A 12326-nucleotide genomic window follows, 5' to 3' on the forward strand; every position below is an offset into this window, starting at 1 on the left:
GTTTCTTTTTTAAGACTAAAAACAATGGGCAGCCATGATTTATGGAATAAATAAGCTTTGAAAAAAAAAAGGGAAAAGAAGAAATGAAATTTAATAGCAGGGGAAACAGACAATGAAAAAATAAATAGGATAATGATAAAGAGTGGTCATTAACAATGGAGTTGATTTGCATTTGATATTTAAATACTTCGGAATGCTCCAATGGCATGTAATTTTACAGGATGATTCAACGAGGGATTGCAGCTACAAGCAAGCTGTGGAACAATCTTTAAGATCTATGGACTTGCATTGCTTGAAATACGATATAAATAGAAAGCTATGAAGTTAAAAGGATTAAGAAGCAAAAAGAAAATAATGTGAGCAGAAACCTGGATGAGCATCAGCATCTCAGATGAATCTGTTTATCCTCCAAATCGTGTATTTGTGGTTAAAAGTTGAAATCTGTCCAGAATTACAACACGGTAATCCCAATAAGGGAAATAAATTTACATGCTTTCTTGCAGTCCTGCAGGGTGTGTCGAGAAAGGGGATGCTACGAAAAAGTTAAAGAGGAAAAAATCATGCCAAAGATTGAATGGTACAACAGCAAGGATAAAGAGAGTAGTTTTACTTTCAGTTTCCATTCATCGAGGAGAAATGTACAGCAATCCTCCAGCTGGAATGGGATGCTGGTGTAAAAAGTGAATCACATGGTTATAATGGCTACACATGCAGTTGATGTTCTCTTTCGTTTTGCACCCCAGCCAATGTTCAACTTAGCAATCTTTCTTTTGGTTCCAAGATATCCCTGACAATTTGGAGCCCCACAATAGCACTTCACCTCAGGTCCAAATCGAACAAACCTACAAAGGTCAAAATATAATTTCAATTTACATGCTACTCTTGCTCCCAGTGGTAGGCATCAATGCTACAGGTGGCAGGAAATGACAAGAAAATGCAGAAACAGGCCATGTGAATGTCTGAGACATTTCAGCCACTTTAGCTTTGCATTTTTTATCAACTTTGATAGTCCAGTAACCTGTCCGCTAATTGCAACTGCATACTATAAGCTTACCAATCTAGATGGTGACAAAGTGAACCTTGATTTCACTAGATTGCTCGCATGTGAAAGATGACTCACTAGAAGTTGATTACAAATGTTGAATTGTTGTTTTTGTGACAGGCAAACAGCAGCAAATGAGGCGAAAAGTAAAAGGATAGATACCAAGTTTGTTCTTATACTAGAGTTCTACAACAGATAAGATAATTATCACAAGAAACCTAGCACCTTTAAAATGCCTGGCAAGATTAGCTTAAATTAATTCAAGAATGACAGTTTAAACCACCAGAACGAAAAAGATAAATTATCATTTATAAAAGAAATCTTATAACATCACAGGTTCCAACACTGACTATTGCAAAAAGTACTTAGTTAATAACACTATGAAGGCAGGAATGAAAATGCGATTTCGATATGTACCTGTAGTCATATGTTAATGGTTCTCCAACTCTTATTGAACCAGCAGCAAACACTCCCACCCGAGTCTCCCCCTCGACATCCCTAAATAAACCCATATACAAAGGTTAAAAGTTAAGACCATGTCCCAACTGAAAAATCCCCACCTTCTTCAACAGAAACACGTTCAATTTATTACTCAATAACTGCATTAGATAGCTACTATTAATAAATAGTGATAAATCAATGCCCTTCAAAAACTCTTTCCTAGAAAACTCCAGTGAATTATAACATTTGCATCTCAAGTCATATTTACCACATGTACCATAGTTTAGACAGACTATCACTGACGGGCATTCCTTTATTAAACTAGCAATTGCAAAAAATGTTTTCTTCCAACCATAATACAGAATAGAAAATACAAATCCAAGATTGGAACTGACTTCAACTAAAAAGAAAATAAGGATAGCAGAAGCCAGCAGGCCGTCATTGTTAAGGTTGCAAAGCAACCTGCAATTTTTTGGAGAATGCTATTTAATTCATATTAGATGAAATAACAGTTACATTTCCCAAACTTCATTGAGACAGAATAAACAAGATCTAGAGGAAGTATTGCACATGTGACAAGTGTGTGTGTGTGAGAAGAGAAGAGAAGTTGCCAGGATCATAACAGAAAAGCAGCATATCAATAGTACTAACCACTTTTCTAGGATACAGTTGGGTTTGCAACTATGATTTAAAAAACGAGATGAATTTCCCTTGAAAGTTGCATCAATTGTGAAGTCCTTTCGAATTTCACACATGTAGAAGTTCTGCACACCTTTGTATTTCATGTCCCAGAGCCTTTGTTCGCATAATTTATCATCAATAACTGAAACAGAAGGATAAATAATTTAGCTCATTCTATTTCTTGGGAAATACATGCACACAACTTATTACAATATAGACTGAGGAAAGGGAAAATAATTAAACCAAAACACAATATACTGCAGCTTTAAAAAGGTAAACTGTTAAGTTTTGAAAATGAATTACATGCTTCAATGAATGGTAAAGAGACACCATATTTGCAGATTGCATCATAGAATGGTAAAGAGACGCGTTCTCAGATTCAGAATACCATGACTTTATGACCATAATTTAGACAAGTACAAGGCAAAATATTGATCACCAGTGATGGCATTTTGTGACAGCAAAACAGGACGAAGAAAAATACTTAGCATGGAAGAGCTTTTATTTCTTTCCGTTTCTCTTCTTGTTTTTTCTATTTTTTTTGTTTTCAGTAGAAACCTGGGCCAAAGGCCCAGCAAACAACAAAAAACTAAGCTACACAGCTGTGCGGCAGATTGCCAGTAACTGAATCAAAAAATACAAAAGCATCCACTTAGCAATACTGCAATGCAGAGCTCTCAAGACTGCAATTAGCTTTTAAAACCTTTAAGATATCAATTTGCACACAGAAGAGACTGTAAATCCTTGTTATTTTTCATTAATCAAACTTTGCATGCAGAAATAATTTTTAAACTATAACCACTATGTAATTACACAAGCAATCCTCAAGTTTCATAAATTGAAACTAGTTGTGATACATTTAATCTTTAAATGTTCTCAAAACCTACACCAAAATGTCAAGAAAACAAAGAAAATGATACTGTATTTCAATATGTATTTATTTCAATTCAAGACCTGCTGCCCTAACCATCATGCCTCATAACACCAAGGAAAGGAATACAAGAACTACAGCACAGCAGCAAGCTGCAATCCTGTTCATTTGCATGTGTCCTAAATATAAGTAGGCAATAAACAAATTGCAGACTAACCAACTATTCATAGATAACACAGAAAGTCAAAAGCGCAATGGTTCAAATGTCAAAACAGCAAAAGGACCAGGGCTTAAGAATGTGAGCCATATGATAACAGTTAACTTGAAAATAAAAAGAAAAGTGAGAATTAATGTATGCTTGAATTTATTTGTATAAAAAAAAGGTGCAGAAATTAAAAACTACCTTCTCCAATATACTCAATTATAAAATCGCCTTTATTTAGTGGTTCAGCTGCCTCCACTCCCCAACCACAAAATTCAGTCTAAGAAGAAAAATTAACCACAAAAACCACGTGAATAATTATGAAAATCAAGATCCCTCTATTAATTTTCATGGAAATACATTAAACTCATAAATGTAACAAAGCAAAACCAAGTAATTTCTTTACAGAATACTAAAATCAGGTGAAAGTACTCAATGGCTCCATGAGTTAAAGTTCACACCTTGACAATTTTTATCTTTTTCTCCTTGCGAAATGGCCTGTTGGTGCAAGTTTCAGGGCAGCGGCATGCCTTGGAGCAGCTTATACATTGAACCCTAGGAGACAATACATTCAGGTTACAATCCAACTAAATATATGTTTAAAGATGATATAAGATCAACAAAAGTTTGGGCAATAAGCCAACCTCCAAACTATGAACAAAAGAAATCAATATTGAGATAATAAAGTGCAACTCGCTTAAAATCAGCAAAGAAACTTCTTTCTATGTTAAAGAAACACCTTCAAAAGCACCTGAAGTGACACACTATTACATGCCACAACAATCCTAATATATAAACAACCAAAGCTGCAAAGTTGAAATAATCAAACTTAGTAATGTATGGTATGTTCAGCTGATACAAAATATGTTTCAACCATATAATGCAGATAAAATATGAAGTTCTGTTTATTGGACAATTTTGCAAAGAAGCTGTACAAACATGACAAATTCAAAAAAGAGAAAGAGGAAATTTGGTCATAGAGGATATGGTATGACAACATTATTCAAAGAATGCTATACATGATGCTGAGAAGACAATAATAAACAGAAGAACCTGCTACTTTAATTTAGAGTGCCACGAGCAACTAGAGCTGGATTTATTTACAGGAAGCTCAATGATATATGAAGGGAAAGCATCTTTGTTGCAGAAAAACGAATCACTACATGTTTATTGTTGAAATACAAATTATGTTTCTATAGCTTGCGTTTACAAATAAAAATAGAGCCAAAAGTTCAACAAAATATCTTTTAACAGATTTTCATACCAGAAGAAAAAATTGTTTTAAGAACGTCAGTTCATGGGCTTTATCAATATGAATTGTATAAGCATCCATTCTTGACCCAATTAGCACTCGTGGGAGAAAATGAGAATTGTCGGAGAAAATGAGAATAAGATCTGACACATATAGATGATCAAAGAACTGATTATTGTTTGTACGCAGAAAAAAAAATGGAATAATAAAGGCGTACCTGCACACGCAATTCTCACAGCATGTAGAGCTGCAATTTGTGCATCCAACATCACCATCAGAATCATCACGCTTCTTCTTGACCAGGTAAACATCTAATGTCAATTAAGGTCATTCCCATGCTAAATCAAATACACAACTGTAGTGACCAAATGCACCTGTGTGTGCGTGTGTGCCTAAGCACATACAAAATGGAAAAAGATCATTGATTGCATAGCACATGCTGGCATTGTCAGCATATCCAAAAGCATGTGATTTGATTACTAAACTACTCAAAATATGAGATTAGTCTAATGTAACTGTATAATATAGGATACTGCGCCTGATGTGCACATATGGAGGTGGCTCTAGTTTATTCTCTGTCACGTCTTTCCATGTTAAATCAGTCTTGAACTCCTCATCAATGTAAGGTAGAGGCAAACGACAAAATATTTCCTAAAATACAAAATGGAACAAAATTAGTTAGCTTACAAAAAAAATCCATATGATCAACCCACACGTGAATTCCTAGTAGTTTAATTCAAGAAATTGAATTGATGCTTTTTGGGGTAAACTAAAAAATACCCCTTTCCCATATGATTGCTATCAATATTGCCTTTCACCAATCGCTTCCATCAATCTCATCCTTACCATTACCAAAGGTTTTCAGTGCTACCCTTTCAATTATGTTTCCAGCCAAATTTGTAAACATAAATCGTTAAAATCCATGTGAGAACTCCAGAATTTAAAGATTAATCAAATTTAATGTTATAAATAAATAAAAAATAATGATGAAAAAGAAGAGTTCAATTTAAACTAAAAGTTTTGAAAAAATTGGATCTCATGTAGACTCAAAATTTAAAAAATAAAGCAACTTAAAGTTAAAAGTTAATAAAATTTGAATCCCATTTAAAATCAAAAATAAAAAAAATACGATTCTTCAGGTTTCAATTCATTGTATTCCAATTTTTTACTATCAATTCTGTTTGTTTCATTCTAAATTTAACAAGTCTTTAAATTCTGGAGTTGCCACATGGATATTTAAAAGAATATGTCAACTGATTTGGATGGAATAGGTTGGGGTACAATTGAAAACATTTAGTAACATTAAGGGGGAAATTGAGGGAACTGATTGGTGAAGGGAAATATTGATAATGATCCTATAGGTGAAGGGTATTTTGTAGTTAACCCTACTCTTTTTTGCATGTGCTAACTTTCTCATTCAGTCTTGTATAGCTTCACATCCAACTCCATGCTGATCTCGGATTATTAAGAAAAGAAAAAAAGAGACACTGCAAGTACAACCACTAATGAAATAAGGACCTAGTGACTGCCTCTCCACTTCAGATGCCAGGGTGAAAAGAAAAGGTAACCATTACTAGTGATTACACTAAATAACTTGATGTACACTACACTACTGACTTGGCCTTGCATATTTGGACAAGTTCAATTAAGCTGCCCATGGATCAAGATAAAAGTCAGTTTCAGTTTTGTCTAAATACTGGTCCTTTGTGTCTCAGTTATGTCTAAATACTTGTCCTTTATGTCTTTGCCCTAACATTGAAATGAATGGCGTGTTTTGTGAAGTGCAGGATGTATCCGTGAGGGATAGAAATTAGTAAGTTGTAGGTTATCCTGGTATGAGTAATATAGATTGTTTCTTTCATCAGGGTCATTGCTAAACAAGCTCGCCATGCTTATCCCTACAACGCCTCTTCTCATTGTCTTTACTGTTTTTTTTTCCTGTTGAGACGTGTTAACTATCAAGGTAAAATATGATCAACAATTCCACAAATTATACTGCAAAAAATCTGACCTCGATATCAGTTGCTGGAACCACATGCTGCTCATTCAACAAATATCAGACCTGTCAGCCAGCCTAATCAATAAAAAAAGGAATGAAGAAATAAAATCTCAACAAAAAATAAGTGTTCAATAAGATGAAAGTAACTGGTTATGTTATTCTCAAGTCATTTTGTTCTAACTGCCAGACCACAAAAGTAATCAGTTTATCGCAGGGATTACCATCGATCAGTGTTGCATTATTAACATTTCAAGTTAAACGATTGTTTTGCAAATCAAAAAAAGGACCGCTAACAGTAAAACAAAATGACTATGGTACTGTGTGCAATCACATATTGGATAAGAACTCAAAATGAATGAATTTACCAAACAAGTAACATAGCTGAATTACAGAGATTCACAAGCTCAAATATTTGTGGAAAACACTACATGTAATTGTCATAATTGATCATGACAAGGACCTGAAGATTATAAAATGGAGGAAAGTGAATATATTTGCATCAAAATAGCATAAAACTGACAAAAATACAAATTGTATCCAAATGAATATAGGGGAGGATGCAGGTTTAGGTAGTAATTAATTCTCATTGGACAAATCAGCATCAACCTGAACCACTACAAAAGTGTCGAAAAAAAGAATCAGCATATTGCCTGTAGTTAGCAATTACCACTTCCCATTTTAACAAGTCAAAGTCAAGAAATTAGGTAAAAAATTAGCCAAGGAAATGTGAGCATGAAATTGCTGGAAAAGTGATGCCAAGAACAGCCAGGTTCAGAACTTCAAGAAGGAGAGAGAATCACTTAAACCAAATTGATTTGTAAAAGGTTTTTTGGGTGGGAATCCAACATTCCTTTACAAACCAAACTTTGGGATCCTCAAAATCTCATAAGACAAACCCAAGGTATTTTGCAGTCTCATAAACCAAATGCTAGAAAGATGAGTGGAATTAACATGTTCAAGCAATTGAAATGAAATATAAACGTACTATCTACATGGCTGGGATAATTACTGGTCCTATCATCATGAAGTTCTCCAAATCTTTAAACTACTTAACAAGTTTAGCCACTTGTAGCTAGAATTGGACTCCAGAACTCCATATTTTACATTTTATAGCTGGGTTTAAAATCTTGAGAGTCAAACAACAAACATCATGGAGCATGATAAAGAATAACATATTTTTTAATTGCCAACCCAATAGAAAGATCCTGAGCAAAAGTTGCACATCGCATCTAGTCAATTAACAAAATTTTTGTTTGAGCTGTAGAATTTGGCAGTGGAACCACATGATATCCCACAAAACTCATTAGACATGTGAGACAATAAACACAGTTGCATTAAACTATCATACTGAGAATACATTATAACTTTTTCAACCCTTTCACTAATTTTTTGACAAAGCAATAACTGTATTAGAAAACTTCATGCACCAAAATTCTAAAAAGGACAATAATGAGTTGCTAGTGAAGGAAAGAAGAGATTGACCTTCTTATCTAGCCGCCAATTAGTTGGATGCCGCCAACAAACTGCTCGTCCTGGTTGGTTTTTCAGATAAACTACTTCATCAGACCATGGTGCACACTGATTATGTGATGCTACTGTGCATCGAACACAACGCCAATGAAATTTCCCTTTGCAAGTGAAACATTCCTGTTTGGAGTGACATGTCACATATGTGCAATAGAACCACGAATGCTTGCTGCTAATAGTCAGCAATATTTTGTGACAAGAAGAATCATGATTCATATATATATATATATATATATATATATATATATATATAAGCAATTGTAGAGCACAATTGACAGGACATCAGTCACAATTGACCTTTCATCCTGGGAACTCCTATACATCTATTTCACCTTGTTTTCCTCCTTTTAGTAAAAAAGGCACAACATTGTTACATGGACAGAAAATAGCATTGAATATAAATGTGAAAAATCTTATGTATCAAAGAATGATATCATGACTAACTAGATCTTACATGCTGAGGGCACTTGAATTTTCTCAGATTTGAAACTCCAAGCCCTTCCACAACACATGTCAAGTGATAAACTCCCTGACAATTACGAACAGAGCATTGCATTCCCTCCCCGGGGTAGATAGATCTACAGCAAAAGAGACATTCCACCTGGAATGGGTACAAGAAGGCTTTGATGTCAGTCGCAGGAAACCATAATTGCACACAATGTGCTTCACAATTACAAATCTGCAAAAAAGGGATTGAACAAGCATGCTCTGATTTCTCAATTCAAAAACTGGAACCCATATTCATAGTACAATCAGTATAGTATTTCAAATTTCAAACTTTTTTGCATGACCAATGTTTACACTCCATTCCTTGGTGATAAAATAAGCAAAATCTGAAAATCTTCAAAGCCAGCCATGAATCAAACAAGAAACTGTTTGTTCCACCCATGCATGCACTGATTTCTAATTTCAAAAACTGGTATGCTTATACATACCACGTTCCCTATAATATTCAAAATTTCAAATTCTTTGCATGGATAACTTTTACACTCTATTACTTGGTAAAAAGGTAAGTGAAATCTGGAAATCTTCACAGCCAGACATGAATCAAACAAGAAACTGTTCACTCTAGACATGAACTTCTTCCATAGGCTTCTGAGCTCTGGTTCTTATTGACTATATGAAAAGAATACAAATTCTACCGCCAAAGCTCTACATGGATCCCCACAAACCTCAACAATGAGTAAAAGGACATATTTAGCTTTAAAGAGAAAATGCACCAGGCTCCCTCACATCCCTATTGACCTTATTTCCATCCTTCATACCAAAACCAATAACACAATATGCAGGCTCGGCTGCTTGCCACTACAGAAATCATTTCGTACAAAGAAAACAGAGGGGTTGAAAGTCTATGACCTGCTTAAAGATGGAGCTCAAGATGGTTGAACAACCCAGAATCCAATTAGCATTTAATAAATTGATTAGCTGTTATCCACTTAGTATTTATCCATAATGTGCTTTGAATTATATAATCTCTACAATTTGTCCCCCGGAATGAAAGCAAGCTATAATTCGCCCAACAAGCACCAGACAATGTTCACCTTAAGGACCCATTCCAAAACTTTAACCAAGATTGCATCTATAATCAATTCATAATTTTCTTTCTTGCAATCTAAATTAAAAACCTTTAACTCTGTCTATCTCCGAATAGATCAGTTTGTGAAACCTATCTTTAGAAGCAATTAAAAGGGGGGGAATCATCAGACCCTACACAAATAGCTTTCCAAAGATCACCCATAATCTATACTAGAGCCAACATATAAATAATATCACAACACTTACATCCCAAATCATTGAGTAGCACAAATATACAAGAAATTACAATCTCCCTCGGCAAACTTATTAACTAACACAAAAGCAGAATGCAGTCCAACAAGATTCTTAAAAATAAGTAAGAAAGGCAACAAATTCTGTCTTGATATTACCATAAAAAAAAAAAAAAAAAAAACATAAAATTGAAACACTAGAGTAGCCTCCAATATTCACGCAAACCATCGATTTACTGCCCCAAGTAACCAAAAACTGAAAATCCTAGCACCAAAGTTTTACTTTTAAGAAGCCCAAAAAAAAATAGAAGCTAAGAAGCAGCATTTTCATATAAAAAAAATGCCTCAATTAATTACACCATTTAACCAAAAATTCAAAATTTCCACCCCAAATTCTAATTTCAAAGAAAAAAAAAAGAAGTTTAAAAAATCTACCATTTTCTTTGCACCAACAAGAAAAGGAAGAAGGCAGCGAGATTGTGAGACACCCGCATCCATCTTCTTCTGAACCCAAACCCTAACGTAATCATCCAAGCATTTACCATTATTACTACTAATATTATTATTAAACCCCTTCTTGCAACCCAATCGGCCACCACTGGTCCGCTTCAAAACCCTAATCGAACTCCCATTGCACAAACCTGCCGCTCCTTCTGGAACACTTTGGTCCCATTTAACTAGGGTTTTGACTGAAACAGAAGTTATTGTCGCCGTCGTTGAGGTAATTGAATCTGATTGATCAATGGCATCAGGAGGAGGAGGGAGAGGAGAGTTGGGTTTGAGAGCAGGGCAGCGCGTGAGAGTAAGAGAAGAGGAGAGAGAGAGGTTACCTCCTAGTCCTAGATCTGGCATTTTAATTCTCTCTCTAGCAACTCCACTATCGGAGAGAATTTTTTTATATAAATCCTTCCTAGCAGTAATTTGGAGTTTTTTTTTTTTGTTTTTGATATGAGTATTTTGGGCGGGAAAAGGTGACGCTTGTAGTTTTGAGGTTGTGGCGTTGGGAGCTGTGAAATGGCTATACGGGGGTTGATGTTGTCGGGATTTTACGGGATTGCCCAAGTGAAATGATAGCGTGCATTCGTGCTTATGTGCCCCGTGACTGTGGGGGTCAATTTCGGTAAGTGCGTGTTTTTTATTCCAGTGAAGTGTGATTTTTAAAAGTATATTTTATTTAAAGATATATTAAAATATTTTAAAAATATATATTTTATTTTAATACATTAAACTATAAAAAAAATTAAAAAAATATTAATTTTTTTTTAAAAAGCTAAACATAATTTTAATATACACATAAATAAAATGTTTGAGAGTACAGTAAATAACACATTTTAAAGTAATTTTTAAATAAAAATATATTAAAATAATATTTTTTTTATTTTAAAAATTAATCATATCAAAATAAATTTTAAAAAATAATTTTAAACTAACACATTGTCAGTGGACTGCCGAACTCGCCTGGAACACAAAAACAAGCGGCAAAGGTGGAGGAGCGTGTCTGTGAAAATTAAAAACTACTGTGACTTGTCTTCCTTATTAATTACTGTGGCTTCTGGCATTGTTGAATTTTACCATTTCCAACTGGTTAGAAAATATCATTACCTTTCGGCCAACTATAAACTAGTCCTTGATCTATTTTTACTCTGATTTGAATCCTTAACTTATTTTTGTTTAATAATATCATCTTTTCATCTAGGATTTCATTTATGCGGTAAGTTTGGCCGTTTATACGGTCACGATAGAAGAGATACTTATAGGCACATGATTTCTTTTTTTTATTATTATTAATATAAATCTTTGAATTAATTTGTGTGAATTTCAACTAATCTCACGAGTTTTAAAGTTAATAATTATATAAACTTTCAATAATTCTGAGATTTGTAGGACTTAAACAAGTAATTTCAAAAAAATAAATTTAGAATCTGATCAATTAAACTATATCCTTTAAAATTAGGCCCATGATTTCTTACATAGAAAGAGAGAGAGAGACTTGTATTATTATGTCATCATGTTGAATGAAAGAAAATATAATGGTTATGTCACCATGAGAGAGAAGCAGTATCTTAGTGGTGCTCATCTATGATGTTTTTATTTTTATGTTTTTTGTTTTTTTTTTATAATTTTTCACAATAAAAAAATATAAAACTAAAAACAATAAATTTATATTTTACACCCACAAATTATAACACAAATAGTTGAGGGACTAATTATTTATTGTTGTTATATTTTTTTTCTTTTAGTTATGGGTCTCATCATTAAAAACAAACAGAACAATAAAAATAAATATATGTTTAACACCCACAAATTATAATACAAATAGTTGAGGGACTAATTATTTATTGACTCGAACTTCAGAATAGTTTTTTTTAACCAGTTACAATTTTTATTTTTATTTTCTATCATAAACCTTCTTTTTATTTCTATATTTTCCATGATACGTTAAAATTTTGGTATCAAAATAATGGTTCAGACTACTGTGGGTATATGAAAACTGATGAAAAACAATCAAACGTTAGTCATTGAGAAACAATTGAAATACACAAGG

General features: G+C 33.6%; 1 protein-coding gene across 1 annotated transcript; it reads right to left on the reverse strand.

Moving 5' to 3' along the window:
* Nucleotides 1-374: 374 nt before the first annotated feature.
* Nucleotides 375-10736, reverse strand: LOC118034262 (histone-lysine N-methyltransferase ASHR3). Its single transcript, XM_035039505.2, has 11 exons — nucleotides 10217-10736; nucleotides 8470-8616; nucleotides 7971-8135; nucleotides 6501-6527; nucleotides 5023-5140; nucleotides 4707-4800; nucleotides 3699-3792; nucleotides 3439-3517; nucleotides 2135-2306; nucleotides 1460-1540; nucleotides 375-842 (listed from the first exon to the last, which is right to left on the reverse strand). The coding sequence occupies exons 1-11, from the start codon at nucleotides 10631-10633 to the stop codon at nucleotides 686-688; spliced, it is 1551 nt and encodes a 516-aa protein (XP_034895396.1). The 5' UTR covers nucleotides 10634-10736; the 3' UTR covers nucleotides 375-685.
* Nucleotides 10737-12326: the final 1590 nt, after the last annotated feature.

The sequence above is a fragment of the Populus alba genome, chromosome 18 (genome assembly GCF_005239225.2).
Source record: "Populus alba chromosome 18, ASM523922v2, whole genome shotgun sequence".
Lineage (NCBI taxonomy): Eukaryota > Viridiplantae > Streptophyta > Magnoliopsida > Malpighiales > Salicaceae > Populus > Populus alba.